The sequence below is a fragment of the Patella vulgata genome, chromosome 6 (genome assembly GCF_932274485.2).
Source record: "Patella vulgata chromosome 6, xgPatVulg1.2, whole genome shotgun sequence".
NCBI lineage: Eukaryota > Metazoa > Mollusca > Gastropoda > Patellidae > Patella > Patella vulgata.
In genome coordinates this window covers 5,354,182-5,371,216 of record NC_065884.2, presented here as the reverse complement: position 1 = coordinate 5,371,216, position 17,035 = coordinate 5,354,182, and the positions used below count along the sequence as shown (strand labels likewise).

Below are 17,035 nucleotides of genomic sequence, written 5' to 3'. Positions count from 1 at the left end.
CGGAAGTTTTGATTAGAAACGAGCCACAACACGAATTTTGAACTGTGATGCGAACAGAATGCAGAACATCTAAATGTTTGTTGGTTGCTTCCATCTTTACAATAACTTGGTTAATAATAATAATTAATATTGTCAGATTATATCTGAAAAAAATCAGTCTTCAAAGCTTACTGCTGTTCACTCAACATGCTTCAAATGTCTAACATACACCTCAAAATTTGTTAGACAATTTTGAATTTACCGTAGGCCAAGTTAAATAAAGCCCTGTCACACACAACGCCAACGGCTATAATTACACAGCTTTTCAATGATATGTATTTGTTTTGTTTTGTTATCAAATTTCCTAAATCTCATTACCAAATTTGTGCCAAAAAACTTAAATTGAAACTAGAGTTAATTAATGGTAGGGTGACCCATGTACTCACAGAAATACAGTCCACCACTGATAGTTCGAGACTACACTGAAGCGTGCACATTCGCCGTGCCGAGACCAACTTTCTGACAGTATGATACTATAAATAGCCATGGCACGTGCAATTCTCTACAAATCTATCAACTATTAGTATTACAGCCGTAAAAAATTTATTGTTGACGATTTTGAATAGCAGTAAAATTAAGCTTCTTGGTTATTACAGCAGATTTAGAAATTACGTTCGTTTCATTTTTTAAATCGCTTTATCATTAACTGTACCGTTAAGAGCGGCATCTTTTGGTTTAGTACAAATAATATCTCTGAATCACTCGGGTTAGACAGGAACATGATACTAGCAGTAGTTTCATTTTACTTTTACAAGCTTCTTTAAACGATTGTTGAGCTACTTAACGTGCTTATTTCTAAATTCAATTTCTTGTTCTAGCTTTCTGTTATATTTCGTAAAAAAAGTAGTCTTGATTATCCCGACCTGTCAATCAGATGTAGAATGGTCGATAGACTGGTTAAGCGAGACTAATTTCAAAACAAGCGCACGTAACCTATCTTTTACTCAAAAGTGTCTGGATGTTATGGACGACTCTTGGAACCAGTTTTCAGTCTATTTTTTATACATGATTAATGGTCATAGCTTATTAAGTACAACATGATCGTTTATTTAGTGACTATAATTGTGTGAAACTGATTTGAGGCTTGGCATATATATAAATATTGTGGCGTAATTGTCGAGATATATGGAGATATTTATTTACGGTGGGTCACCCTATTAATGGGTACAATTATGAGTATGAAAAGTTGCAACAATTTACAAAGTGCCAACTATCTAGCATGCTGTGATCCAAAAAAAATCTTGATTTGAAATTAAATGGACATTATTTAAGACAATGATTAACTATTTTTAAAACAACGACATGTCAAACTACTGATTTTTTCCATCTTCCCCCAATCCCAGTAGTGGATGGTTTTTTTCCTAAGGATTTCCTTTCATTACAAAAAAGTAATAAACTCCCTTAATTGCAGCTAATCAGTCACCTTTGTCTATTAAGTAGCAGGCCTTTGATGTGTGATACTGAAGATTATGTTTCTGTCCTGGAAATCTGGAATATTTAGGCATAGGCCTGCTCGATTTGATGGTCACTTGACTTTATATTAAATGTGGGGGGTTGGATGGCTGAGTGGTTAGCGCATGCGCGTATATCATTAGCTGGCTTGGTTTCATCGATTCCCCGGTTGTACGTGATGAGGAGTAAGGTTCAGCTGTCCAACCTCGTGGGTCCTCTGGTTTCCTCCCACTGCTAAAGACCCCTGCCGTAAGTGAATTATTGAAATGAAATTGAACCATTTTGTTAGTCCCAAAATGACCTAGTTTGTGTTGAGTGGATGTTAAACCCCATTTCTCTCTCTCTTTACATTAAATGTTCTGTATTTACATTCAGTTTGTTTTATTTATGAATTTTCAGATTGATAAGATGGCATGAGTAATACGTAATGTCATATAAAATGTAAATAATCAAGATGTAGGAAAGAGAAACTGAGATAATAATTGAGTGACGTTGATAATAAAACATGATACAGCTAGCTGATATAACAGGTAATAAAACAAGATACAGCTAGCTGATATAACAGGTAATAAAACATGATACAGCTAGCTGATATAACAGGTAATAAAACATGATACAGCTAGCTGATATAACAGGTAATAAAACATGATACAGCTAGTTGATATAACAGGTAATAAAACATGATACAGCTAGCTGATATAACAGGTAATAAAAGAAACTATCAAAATTGAGGTTTGGCTGTTCTAAAAAAATAATTCAACTAGTAGGGTGGCAGAAAATATTGATATTGCTGATAATCGATACAGATTTATAATATCGATAATCATACAATTATAGGTAGTCACTTGTGAGAAGACATCCATAAAAGATAATCTTTATCACAGTATTCTTTGCGACGTGTGCTTGGGTCTAGGTTGGTAACTGTAGTCAAAAACAAAGAATCATTCAACACACGTTTTGTTTTTCATGCTAGACGCCAGTGCCACAAAGTAAAGATGCTAGCAATAAGAACTGAGAGCAAATATTGAAATTATGCAAAACACAGATCCTATTTCATTTCCTTTTTATAGTTCAAAATTTTGTTTTACTTGTCTTTACTACACTAGGATCGGGAAGAATTGTTATCATTGACGTGTTCTGTTACGGCGAGTTCTTGGCCTTTTGATGCACAGAACTGTGGGTAAACCACTAGATACGTCAAAGCTGATTGATTAATCATGCCTGACTTCATAGGGTCAAAAGTCGCTCGTTTGACCCCTGACGTGAACTCCCATTATAACTTGTCAGATCTTCCTGTAGTGTATGCCATTGAAAGTATAAAATACGAAACAAAATATAGATCTGTATTTTAAGCAGATTGAATTAATGAAGTAGTTCCCTGGGATATTAATAAAATGTTTATTAGATTTCATGTGTCGCGCATGGTATTGGAAGAGAAATTTTCCAGCCCGGATTCCTATTGTCAGTGGTGCATGCCAGAGGGCACGTAAAAGAAAGAGCCCTTGACAGTTGCTATCTCAGAAAAATTTATCTCATCATAATACACTGCTTGGGATATGCCCATGTGCAGTAAACTATAATGTTTTTTTAAACCTCCATTTCATTCATTCATATTATAAAAGAAAATCATTATCAAAGCTGACATGTCATGAGCAAGCTGGGGTTTAATGTCCACCCGACACAAACAAGGTCATTTCGGGAATAACATATGGTTTTATTGTACACATTGGCAGAAATGACATTTGACACCTTATTAAAGTAATGATGCATCATTTCTCATGGCCTAATCTATACTAATAAGTAGAATGATTATTTAACATTTAATTAGGAAAAATCGGATTTAAAACATTAAATTTTCATGGACAACAAAATGGCAATGAGATTATTACATTGAGAACAACATAGATGGATGAATTTTCAATTCCACAAATCTTTGTAAATGCTGGACAGAATTGAACGAATTTGGACCCTGATATTTGAGATTCATCTTTCTCTAGTTTCAAGTTGTTGTTTTATTGTTTAGATATTCACATACCTGAAGGTGAGAAAGATGAAAATGAGATATATCCTAAACACAGCACACCCATCAAGGTAAGAACAATGATTGTTTTATACAAATGATGCGTAATGGTTTCTATAGCAATATTAAGGATGTACAGATTGTAGTTAAAGGAGCATTATGGGAGATTAGATAAAGAGTTGACAGTTCGTGCTATGAAAGTTAAAAGATAGAATATGCTGAAAATTTCAGTCAAATTTCTCCACTCTAAACCAAGATATTAGCTTTTGAATTTTAGTCTTGATCATTATTACTAAAGTTGGTACAATAAAAAAACAAAGTCTCGATTATCCATTTTTACGTTTTAATCATCCTTAACAAAATGTATTCCAATCTGCTAAATATTGCAGGCTAGCGATGGCATTGAGAGTTGATTATGGTCCTGATAAGCTAATTAATGTCTAATTAATAATTTAGATAACATTTCAGGCCTAAAGAAAAACCTGCAATAGGAAGATTTAGCTCTTGCATAATGTATGTTTAAGATGGTTTCTATAATAAAGTTAGGGATGTACCGTTTATTATTTCAGAGTGATACGCGACAGAAACCAAGTGAAAAGAACAAGAGAACTGATATCCGGAAACAGTTGTATGATAAAACACACACTGGAGTTGTCTCCCCTCATTCAAAGTCAAAGCATTCTCCAACGTCGAGTCCTAAACATAATACTAGTCATAACTCGGTATGTAAACTAGAAATATATCAAAGTTTTGAGTCACACTTTGTCATTTATTGATGCAGTTACTGCCATCTTCATTAGCCCAGGAGCCACGGTGGCTAAGTGGGTAAGACGCTGGTCTGCTAGAATGGAGGTCGCATGTTTGATCCCTGCATTGGCTGAGAAAGTTCGTCGGGATTTTCCGAGGTAGTTTCTCCTTGTCAGTGGTCGAAAAACCATGTTCCCAAGTATACATTGGCGTGCACATAAAAGATCCCTTGGCAGCTGAAATTTGATATAAGAGTAGGCCATAGTGCCGCTTCCCAGGCAAAATGTTGCTCATAGCACACCGTATGGTGTATGCCTGTCTTCATTAGCCCAGTCGGAGCAGAACAGTGGGATGTTAAACCTTATTTCATTTCATTTCAGGGGTGTGGGATGGCCGAATGGTTAGCACATGCACGCTGTATCATACGGCCTGTCATTGAGTCAACTGGCGGGGTTTCGATTCCCCGGTGGTACGTGACAAGGAGTAGGGTCGCCTGTCCAACCTCGTGGGTATTCTCCTGGTCCTCCCGTTTCCTCCCACTGCTAAATACCCCTACGCACAAGCAAATTATTGAAATAAAATTGAACCATGTGTTACTCCCAAAATGACCTAGTTTGTGTCGAGTGGGTGTTAAACCTCTCTCTCTCTCTCATTTCACTTCATAAGCCCAGTTGGTGCAGAACAGTGGGACATTAAACCCCTTTTCATTTTATAAATTTACTGTACCTGTCATTGAACAACTAGTAAAAAAATCTACAGGTCAGAGTTTCTGATTGTATTTTTAAAACTTGCTGGGATTGGTAGTCTAGTCCTAAGGAGGCGATCTGCCAAAATTCAAACTTGTCTAATCTCCATCAATAATTATTGCCTCAGAAATTGGAAAGGAACCCTTCAAAATTGCTTCTGGTGGAATAACACTTATTTATATATTTTTTTTATAGACACAAAGAACAAATTCTCTAGAATTATCAACAATACAAAACCAACGTCATGAAATACAGATGCTGGTGGCAGAGTTACGGGAACGGGATAAAGAACTTAACGAGATGGTGACAGCTCATCAAAAACAACTGTTGTCATGGGAACAAGACAGACAAAGGTTGCTAATGTTAGAACAAAAATGTCGTCATTATAAAGGTAAGCGCTGGAGACAATTCTAACTGTAAATATGGCTATTTCTTCATTATTGTATCTATCGATTTAGCTATGTATCATTTTAGTGTTTATATTTGGACTGTAAAACAAGGAATTTGCTTGATAAAGACAAGAGTTTTCTTGCCGAAATGTCGCATAGTAACATACCCAGTAATTGTGTATCCTTTAAATTTTACCTTGTGTTTAATACCTGTTAAAGATGGAATTAATTTCTTGATCAGCTAGGAAGCCACTGTGGCTCAGTGGGTAGGGTATTGGCTCGCTAACCTGGAGATCCCATGTTCAATTCCTGCATTGGCCGAGAAAGTTTATCAGGATTTTCCGGCATGGTTCCCCCTTGTAGTGGTATTGTCCTTTTGGATCGAATAACTGAGTTCAAGTGTACAACACATTTGTGTGCCCGTGACAGTTGAGATAAGAGTGGGCCATAGTGTCGCTGTCTGAACAAAATTTCCCTCATAGCACACTGAATGGCGTATGCCCGTCTTCATTAGGCCACCTAAAAAAAAATAGTTTGTGATCGTCCTTTTTTTTAAAAAAATGTGGGAGGGAGGGAGTTTTTTTTTTTTAATGAATATACAGAATTAGCAATATACTTCAGGAATATTAACCTTTTATTTCATGTCAAAACACAACTCATCTGCATGATCGTCATTTGAATTGTTCAGATTAATTATTTAAACATTTTGCATAACGACTTACGATCACTAATATTAATAATCGGTTGATTTAGTTATTCATGCCCCCCATAAATTTAATTCAGAATCGGCGAGACGTATTCCCATCTTAACATATAGTTCCAGTTTGTATATGTTGTATTCAAAATATTGTATTTGGTGCTGTACGCGTGCAAACAAAAATGTCAGCCATTGTTGCCGTTAACAGGTCGTAATTTGTTTATGTCATTCAGTCCTACGCATTTGAAGAGTATTGGAACATGTGCCAATAATTATATCCGCTTCATTAACTCTTGCGATTAGCAATTTCGTAGCCTGGCTACATTTTGGAACTTTTACCATTGGTTTTAAACATCGTAAGAAGGTAAATTTTGAAAATAAAAAATAAAAAAAAATTCTGGTCAGGTAGAATTTTCTGGGCGGGCGGGGATGATCACCAACTAATTTTTTTTATGTTGCCTTAGCCCGGTAGGACATTTCATTTCCGTTAATGATCTACCATTGGCATTAGGATTATCTCCCTTATTGCCTGTCACTGCAAGCATTGACTTGATTTGATATATATGTACTTTTGTTATTTACTACTTGCAATGTCTGTGTATCAAAGTTTGTCTTGTACGGAGGGGTTGTCTAATGGGTTTGTTTGTGTGTCGTGTAGTCCTCCTGCTCTTACCGTAATGCTACTTTCAAATTATTACAATATTTCAGGTGAGTTGATGAATCGTACGAAACAGTTGGAAAGAGCAACCACACGATTAGAAGGACTAGAAGGCCAGTGTACCTCACAGTTAGAGAGTAATAAAGAAAAGATAACTCTGTTATGTGAGGAAAAGAAATTAAAAAATAATCTAGTTTTAAGTTTGGAGGTACATCAAAAAATTTTAATTTAACTTTATAAAATGTATCAACCGCTGCGTACCTTGTGCAGGTAAAATTCAATAATGTGGTTATCGGAGGTTAACATTACGTCAATATCAACCCTTAATGACTTCACATAAGCTTAAAACATCTCTAGTTGCCTGGAGGTGTGAAGTTCAGATACAGTGGTGTAAAAATAGGTATCTTGACAAGCAATGGATTTGAGTTTTAGTTTGGATATCCTCCTGTTAACATATAACACAGTGGAATCAAAGTGAACAATATTTTTTTTATTTAGATTTTGATACGCTGACATTGAAATATGTTCAAATATTGCTGTCCCCCATTGCTGTTTATCCATTTATTACTTTACACTTTACACAGAGTTGGTGGCCTTGATAACTTCTGTAATTTTGTGAATTCTCTTACCACAAAAGTTACTACCCATCAAAATGTTCACAAATTCGGTTAATTGCTTTTGTAGGTATTGTTCCTGACAACAAAATAGAATCTTGTGAAAGGTGTAGCAACACAAGTTATTATCTGCTTGATGTTTATTATAAATTGTGCACATAAGTAAATTTCTCCCCAATATAAACAGTTTCTGTTACTCACTTTTAGAGTTATGGCCCCTTGTTTACTTTCTTAATTCCCGTGAATGTTCAAGAAAAAAGGAAATTAAGGATGGGGCCAAAAATTGTCCATAGCAATATCTTGATTCCGTTACTAATGTTTCTGAGAGCAACCGTGACTCGGTGAATAACTTATAAACATGGTGCTCAAGGGTCTCCACTATAAAAACATAGCTTGTACACCCTCCCGCCATTTTTCTCTCTCTAGATGGTTAAAGTGAAGTGTTAATGTTTTATTTCAGGATAGAAATAGAAGTTTAAACGATTCGTTAAAAGATGTATCGTGTACAGTAGGTCAGATGGCAGCACGAGAACAAGAACTAGTCACATTACTTAAACTCAAAGTAGGTGTCTAAACTAGAATAGAGGAGGTGGGACACTCAGCTAGAAGAGAGTTTAAAGTAGCTAAGTCTCTAACTCAATATCATCCAAAATCTTCAACATTGAAAACACGATTTATTTGTCAAATTAAATCAACATTGATGTTGTGATCTTACCGGAACAAAATGGGCATTTGATATCCAATATGTAAGACAAAATAAACATTTTACCATTGGTACACGAATCGTGTGCCATAATGCGCTTCAGCCCCAGTTGTAACAAGAGACTCGAGGGACGAGGCTAGACACATTGCACCAAATCAAACGGCGTATGTAGACTGTAATAACCAGACGCTAGAAATTTGCACTCGATTGAGACTGCTGGCTTATTTCGCCGAACATAACTAATTGAATGTAAATCGATTTATATACATTCATATTACAGTATTATATGCGTTGCGAGCCACATTTTACAATTTCTAGGTCCCAAATGTTGTAATGAGGCAAATGGAACAGCAAAGATATACAGACGACAAAATGTCGCTCTGTGTTTATTTTTTTGAAGAGTATATTTTAAATGTTATCATTATATTTGTAGGGGCGCGAGTTGATAGATCTTGGAGAATTAAATAAAGAGTTGTCTTCCCGCTATCAGCAACTAGAGGCTCATAACTCAGATTGTCTTAAACGTGAACGTGATGCCTTCCACCAATCAAAATACTGGCAGGAAAAATACAACCAATCATTACAAGATATAGAGAAGTTAACAGGTATACAACATCATGGTAAATTCATTGATTTAGATATTGGCAAATATCTGAATAATTTTGGGTGTAAGACGCTGGCTCGCTAGCCTGGAGGTTCGATCACTGCATTGGCCGAGAAAGTTCATCAGGATTTTTCCGGCATGGTTTATCCATGTCAGTGATGCAGGGCCTGACAAGGACAGCTGTCTAGTCGTTAGGATGGGACAAAAAACCAAGGTCCTGGGTTCGATCTAGGTATTGGCTCCATTTTGTTACAGGGCAAGTCGTGATTTATATGGGTGTGTGTTTTGTTGATTTATAGGTGTGTTTTGTTGATTTATAGGTGTGTTTTGTTGTATTTATATGGGTGTGTGTTTTGTTGTATTTATATGGGTGGGTGTTTTGTTGTATTTATATGGGTGTGTGGTATTTTTGTATTTATATGGGTGTTTGTTGTATTTATATGGTTGTGTGTTTTGTTGTATTTATATGGTTGTGTGTTGTTGATTTATATGGGTGTGTGTTGTATTTATATGGGTGTGTTTTGTTTGATTTAAGTTGATGTTCAAGAAAGAGATGATGTTTTAACTCAACAGATAGCACAAATAAGCGAGGCTCAACACCATATGATAGCTTTACAAGAAGCCCTCATAGTTAGCAGTAAGTTATTTCATATTTCTGTATTATTTCAATTCAAGGAGGAATGGACTGATTTTTATGTGCCCACCTTTTAATAGTAAGTCTGATAGAACTGCAAAGACAAATAGAATCAAAAAATGTATTCAAATCCGCTAAATATTGCAGGCTTGGGATGAAAACGAGAGTTGCTTATTGTCTGAATAAGTTAATTAATGTCTAGTTAATAATTTAGATAACATTTCAGGCCTAAAGAAAGACCTACAATAGGCAGATTTAGCTCTTGCATAATCTTTAAATGACCAGATTGTCACTGTAAATGTCCAGTTGAGTTTTATTGTATATTATCATCAAGCTATCCTTCTGTTATAATGTCTATCTTCATCAAACTTGTTTATTTTTTTACAGATGACCGCGAGAAATGTAAAGATGAACTTTTGACCTCATTAAAAACAAAACAAGAGAGATCCATGTCAGAATTACGCAGTGTTCGAGAGGTAGATTTATTATTGTTTATTTATTTTTCCACCTGTGTTAATTACGCAGTGTATGAGAGGTAGATTTATTATTGTGAATTAGTACACCTTATTCTCAGTTTATACATTTTGTTTGCTCCTGAAAGAATTTAAACCTTTCTGTTTAAAGATACATTATGGAAGATTCGATAACGAGTTGGCAGTTCTCACTATAATAGTTAAAAACTAGATAATGTAAAGGGGATATGCAGGAAATTTCAGTCAAATTGATCCACTCTTAAGTCGAGAAAATATTTTTTAAAAAAAAACCCTTTAGACTTGATTATCATTGATACCGCTATCTCGAAAAATAATTATAACAAAGTTTCGTTTTTCCATTTTTGCATTTAATCCTCAACAGACATTGAACAGCAGATCAGATTCAAATCCAGAGAAAATCGGACACATAAGATGGCATTGAGAGTTAATTATGATCTTTGCATGTTAAAAATTGTCTAATTGATAGTTTATATAACATTTCAGGCCTAAAGAAAGACCTACAATAGGCAGATTTAACTCTTGCATAATGTATGTTTAAGCAGCAATGAACCTAAACAAGCCAGGATACTTTGTTGTCATTAATAAGACGCTAATAATTGGGAGCCACGGTGGGTAAGACGCTGGGTCGCTAGCCGGGAGGTCGCGTGTTCGATCCCTGCATTGGCATGGTTTCCCCTTGTCAGTGGCACAGGCAGAAGGGCGGCACAAGGACATTTGTCTAGTTATTCAGATGGTGCAAAAAACGAGATCCCGTGTACACATTGGAGTGCACGTAAAAGAACCCTTGGCAGTTGGAATTCGATATATATAAGAGTAGGCCCTCATAGCACTCTATATGGCATATGCACGTCTTCATTAACCCAGTCAGAGCAGAACAGTAGGACGTTAAAGGCTCAATACCACTCTTGTTGTAACTGAATAATATGTCCCAATCTTTATTCTGGTCAACAAATTGTACTATTTTACAATATTCCAATTAATTGATGATTCAAATTTCATCTTAACACACCTTATTTAAAAATTTTGAAAAATTCAACATAATTGTTTGAAACGTCTAACGTAAACCTTTTCAAATGAAACTTCGATTTAAAAATATTTTCGAACCCTCTGGACAAGTAAAATAGGATGTAATGGATAATTTACACAACAGGTAGGACACTTAAACATCTAGTACTTAGATAGAGATATTATTTATTTTCTGGAGCTTTCAAGCCAGCAAGAGTGTTATTGCCCCTTTAAACCTCATTTCATTTTAGACACTAATCATACTACTTGTTGAAGATGCTGATTAATTTGTAGCAATCAATCATAGCACAGCGGTTAAATGCAGCTAAAGTCTTCTATACTGGGCTAACGAAGATGGACATACACCATGCTGTGTGCTATAAGGGTCATTTTTGCTCAGACATCAACACTATTCTTATTTCAAGTTGCAACTGTCAATGCGACCTCTGTTTTACGGTTCCATCCAACCAACTAGATCCTGTCCTTGCCAGGTCCTCCTTCCTGCACCACTGACAAGAGAAAGTCAGACTGGAATATCCCATGGAACTTGTTCAACCCTGATCCTAGACAAGCACTTGGATTGAACCTTAGACTTCCTGTATCATAAGGTCTGTCATTGAGTCAACTGGCGTGGTTTCGATTCACCTGTTGTACGTGACAAGGAGTAGGGTCGCCTGTCCAACCTCGCGTGTTTTGTCTGGATCCTCTGGTTTCCTCTCACGGGTAAAGACCCATACACGCATGTGAATTATTTAAATAAAATTGAACCATGTGTTAGTCTCGAAATGACCTAGTTTGTGTCGAGTGGACGTTGAAATCCATTTCTCTCTCTCTCTCTCCTGGTTAGTGAGACAGCACCTTACTCACTGAGCCACTGCGTCTTCCCATAGTGCCCTCCATACTTGTTTATATGGTTTGAGAACTGACGATGCTTACATTAACTTGTTCATTTATGTTTTCAATTTGTAGTTATTTGAACGACAACAGAGAGAGTTAACACTGTTACAACTAAACCACAATTTTTCAGCAGTTGAACAACCCAGTATGTTGGATATCAGGTAAAATTATTCATTGGCTTGTTATCAGTTTTATAATGGCTTGTACCCAACACAGATCCTATTTCGTTTCGTTTTTTATAGTTCAAAATTTCGTTTTACTTGTCTTTACTACAATAGGATCTGGGAGATTTGTTATATAACCCGCGTTCTGGATGATGCATGGGATTAGCCAATGAAACTGTCTGTTACGGCAAAGTTTTGGCGTGAAGTGCACAGAACTGTGGGTAACCCACTAGAAACATCAATGCTGATTGTTTAATCAAATGTCTGACATCATTCAAAGGGTCAAAAGCCGCTCATATGACCTCTGATGCGACCTTCCAGTATAACCGGTCAGATCTTCATGTAGTAGTGGCCATCGAAAGTTTTTAAAAAAAGCGAAACGATATATATATAGATCTGTATTTTTATCAGATTGGGCTTGTACCGATAAGATACTGTAATTATTATTACTTTGCTGTTTAAGACATATCAAGATGGCAGTGAGAAATAACCAATGTAATCTTAAAATAGATATAACTCCAAACGTTATATAAATTATTAATTGGACATTTAATAACTTGCCAAGAGCGCAGTCATCTCTTGATGTCATCGGATGCTCAAGATTTTTTAACAGATTTGTACACAATTGGTAGTTAATGATTTAATTAGAAAATGTATAATTGAGACTTTGTTTACTATCGTAACAGTAGCAATGACAATCAAGACTCTGCTTTTCTCCAAACAGCCCTAACTTGGCTCAGAATGAAGTAATTTAACTAAAATTTTCAACATATTCCCTTTTCATTATCTATTCTATATTTTAACTATTATAGTGAGAACTGTCAGCTCTTCATCTAAATCATCTAAATCTTACATAATTCATCTTTAAGTTAGAATTGTTCGATTAGAATATATTTTTGACGAGAATGTTTTATAATAAAATCTACTGGATGTTGAACTCTATATTTAATCATTTTGATTACAACATGTTGGGGCTTTAGGCTACTTTATAAAAATACTCTCTTGTACATATTTCAGCCTGGATGATCTAAACGTGCCAGTGAATGATCTTCAGGCTACTTTATATTCAATTCGTTGTTTTACATATTTTAGTCTGGATGATCTAAACCAATCTGATTAAAATACAGATCTGTATTTCGTTTCGTTTTTTAAACTTTCGATGGCCTACACTACATGAAGATCTGACTGGTTGTAGTGGAAGGTTGCAGCACTGGTAATACAAGTGTCTTTTGACCCTATGCCGTCAGATATTGGATTAACAAATCAGTATTGATATTTCTAGTGGGTTACCCACAGTTCAGTGCACCTCACGCTAAAAACTCACCGTAACAGACCGTTTCATTGGCTGATCCCTCACATCATCCAGAATGTGGGTTATATAACAACTCCTCCAGATCGTAGTGTTATGAAGACAAGTAAAACGAAATTTTTAACTATAAAAAACGAAACGAAATGGAATCTGTGTTTTAATCAGATTGGATCTAAACAAGCTATTGTTGGATCTTTAGGCTACTTTTTACTCGATTTGTTGTTTTGCGTATTTCAGCGTCGATGATCCAAACATACCAGTGTCTGACCAATCAGTGTCAAATGTCTTAACCTCATCGCAACATGAAACTCAGTTCATCAAAATATCATTTGAGGATAGATTGTCACGATTTTTAGACATGGATCGTCACAGTCCTCCCACTAAGGGAAATAACTGTGAAGAAAAGGATCTAGAAGAGGTCAATCTCGATGAGTCTATTGAAATTTATCAGGAAGCTGTTAACAAGAGGGTTAGTATTTATTTATAACAGCTGGAAGTAGGGCTGGATGATATTTATAACATCTAGTAGTATGGCTGGACGATATTTATAACAGCTGGAAGTATGGCTGGATGATATTTATAACAGCTGGAAGTAGGGCTGAACGATATTTATAACCGCTTGAAGTAGGGCTGGACGATATTTAAAACAGCTGGATGATATTTATAACAGCTTGAAGTAGAGCTGGATGATATTTATAACAGCTTGAAGTAGAGCTGGACGATATTTATAACAGCTTGAAGTAGAGCTGGACGATATTTATAACAGCTGGAAGTAGGGCTGGACGATATTTATAACAGCTGGAAGTAGGGCTGGACGATATATTTATAACAGCTGGAAGTAGGGCTGGACGATATATTTATAACAGCTGGAAGTATGGCTGGACGATATTTATAATAGCTGGAAGTAGGGCTGGACAATAACAGCTGAAAATATGGCTGGACGATAATTATAACAGCTGAAAGTATGGCTGGACGATATTTATGACAGCTAGAATAAGGGTTTGACGATATAATAGCTGGCAGTAGGGCTGGATGATATATTTGAAAGTTTGATTATTGCGACAAAGAATGAAAATCCACTATATATTACATTTATTGCATTATTAGCAAGTTCCAAGCAAGGATACGCAAATGGGGTAGTAAATTCCTCAAATGTGTCTGGTATAAATTGTGGTTAAGAATAACGTGTGCGTTAACTTGCTAATAATTTGAATAGTAATGTCAGGTTGCATTATACAAAATACAATAATCTTTCAGGCTATATTGTAGTATTTATTGTAGTATTTTTAATGGTTAATGATAAATAATTGTTATCAATGAAGTAGTTTTGGGGTTTTTTTTTACTTTGCTAGAAGATTAACCAGTTGCAGATAACATTTGGTTATTGACCTTACTGTACTAGAGGGTTAATGTTATAATTTACCCTACTATACTAGAGGGTTAATGTTATTATTTACCATACTGTACTAGAGGGTTAATGTTATAATTTACCCTACTATACTAGAGGGTTAATGTTATTATTTACCCTACTGTACTAGAGGATTAGTGTTATTATTTACCCTACTGTACTAGAGGGTTAATGTTATTATTTACCCTACTATACTAGAGGGTTAATGTAGTTGTTTATATTTCAGATTGATTCTTCACCTGGTAGTAAATTACAGAGACTTTTAACAGAATCAAAGAATATGATAGAAAGTTTAGAACGATCAACTCAACCTGTCGGAACACACTCACCTACTTTACATACAAGGGTAAATTATTATTATACACAAGATTTATTTCAAATTTTGTAAAAATTTCCCAAATTTATACCGATTTGATGATATGAGTTATTTCCTTGATTTCTGTTTACTACAGAAAGACATTTTGTGGCAGATTCAGATGAAACATGCTGACGTTTGTTTGATCCTTAACATATACAGAAATGAAATGAAATAGGGTTTAACGTCCTACTGTTCTGCTCCTAAACTGGGCTGGGGGGGTGGATGGCTGAATGGTTAGCGTGCACGCGCTGTATCATAAAGTCTGTCATTGAGTCGACTGGCGTGGTTTCGAATCCCCGGTTGTACGTGACAAGGAGTAGGGTCGCCTGTCCAACCTCGTGGGTTTTCTCTTGGTCCTCCGGTTTCCTCCCACTGCTAAAGACCCCTACGCGCAAGCGAATTATTGAAATAAAATTGAACCATATGTTAGTCCCGAAATGACCTAGTTTGTGTCGAGTGGACGTTAAACCCCATTTCTCTCTCTCTCTCTCTCTCTCTCTCTAACTAAACTGGGCTAATGAAGACGGGCATACACCATACAGTGTGCTATGAGGGAAATTTTGCCCGGGCAGCGGCGCTACGGCCTACTCTTATATCGAATTCCAACTGCCAAGGGATCTTTTACGTGCACGCCAATGTGTACACGGGACCTCGTTTTTTTTTTGTCCCATCTGAACGACTAGACAGCTTTAGTTGTCAGGCCCTTGGCAGTTTGGAATCTATATAAGAGTAGGCCATAGTGCAGCTGCCTGAGCAAAATTTTGCTCAGTACAGTAGGAGGTTAAACCCCATTACATTTCATTTGATCGGACTAGTTGACACAAGGTATTGTTACATGTATTAAAATGTCTAGTCTTTAGATTTAATATACCAGGCTTCAAAGACACATTCAGGCTTCACCCCCAAATAAGGCAAATTCAATGTTTATTTTGTTACATAGGAGGAAATTGTTACTACGTCATTGAATATTATCTGTAGGTTATTACAGGTACATTATCGTAACCAATCACTGACTAGTATTTCTTTGTTATTACAGGGACACTATCGTAACCAATCAAATAATAGTAATGAAATTACAGAAAGTATGCATGATTTACAAGTCAACGAAAAAACACCAGATAAAGATCAAAATCATCCACAGCATAAATCAACTTAATTATTTGTTTCGTAATCAGCTGTCTTATTTCTGTTCATTTATTTTTAATGGATGAGATGATCGTCAAAATAAAATGTGATATTTATTTTATTTATGTTACTCAGCATGAAATTATAATATTTACTTCCTTAGTTTTCTTTATTTCTGGAGGGTTGGATGGCCGAATGGGTAGCGTGTGCGCGCCGAGTCAACTGGCGAGGTTTCAATTCCCCCTCGTTGGTTTTCTCCAGTTATTGAAATAACATTAAACCATAATGTTAGTCCCGAAATGACCTGGTTTGTGTCTAGTGAACTTTAAACCCCATCTCTCTCTCTCTCTCTCTCTTTCCTTCAAAACAAAAAGAAAAGGAAAATTATTGAGTCTGTTCATAGAAGCAATATCTTCAACGTGATACTGTATTGCATTAACTTACCTTGAACAAACTCAATTGATTATAACATGTCAGATTATACAGCATATTTTATTTTCATGATATACAGGTACAGGTACAATACAATATACAGGTACAATACAATATACAGGTACAATACAATATACAGGTACAATACAATATATAGGTACATGTACAATATACAGGTACAGTACAATATATAGGTACAGGTACAATATACAGGTACCGTACAATGCTGATTTCATTATGTTCAGATTACTGTCCTTGTCTGAATTATTTATTATATTAACATATTTTAATATGAATTGTCATAATAAATTTGTTACATTATTTCTTAAATTATTGAATTTTATAAAAACTGTCAAAAGTTCAGGTGTGTTTTTTAGTAAATGTTACCTTCTTGTGGGATCAATTTTACTAATTTTACTGCCCATTTTTACGTTAAATTATCCAATACAAAAAATATTCAAATCCAGTAAAGATTACAGGCTAAGATGGCATCAATAGTTGATTATGTTCTTGTCATGTTAATAAATGTCTAATTAATAG

General features: G+C 35.6%; 1 protein-coding gene across 5 annotated transcripts; it reads left to right on the top strand.

Annotated features, from left to right (window-relative positions):
* LOC126823995 (coiled-coil domain-containing protein 62) lies at positions 1-16,825 on the top strand. Of its 5 annotated transcripts, XR_008788600.1 has the most exons (15): positions 1-75; positions 1,891-2,021; positions 3,515-3,582; positions 4,081-4,233; positions 5,200-5,395; positions 6,799-6,956; positions 7,823-7,924; positions 8,499-8,670; positions 9,205-9,306; positions 9,691-9,779; positions 11,772-11,860; positions 13,410-13,641; positions 14,807-14,926; positions 15,975-16,598; positions 16,635-16,825. XR_008788600.1 is itself a non-coding variant. In XM_050553067.2 (14 exons), exons 2-14 carry the CDS (start codon positions 1,997-1,999, stop codon positions 16,092-16,094), a joined length of 1,626 nt encoding a protein of 541 aa, XP_050409024.2. In that variant the 5' UTR covers positions 1-75; positions 1,891-1,996; the 3' UTR covers positions 16,095-16,825. The 5 variants fall into 5 exon arrangements, 4 of the variants coding, with proteins under 4 accessions (XP_050409024.2, XP_050409025.2, XP_055957992.1 ...); XM_050553067.2 differs by having other exon boundaries at positions 15,975-16,825; XM_050553068.2 differs by having other exon boundaries at positions 20-109; positions 15,975-16,825.
* The last annotated feature ends 210 nt before the right edge of the window (positions 16,826-17,035 follow it).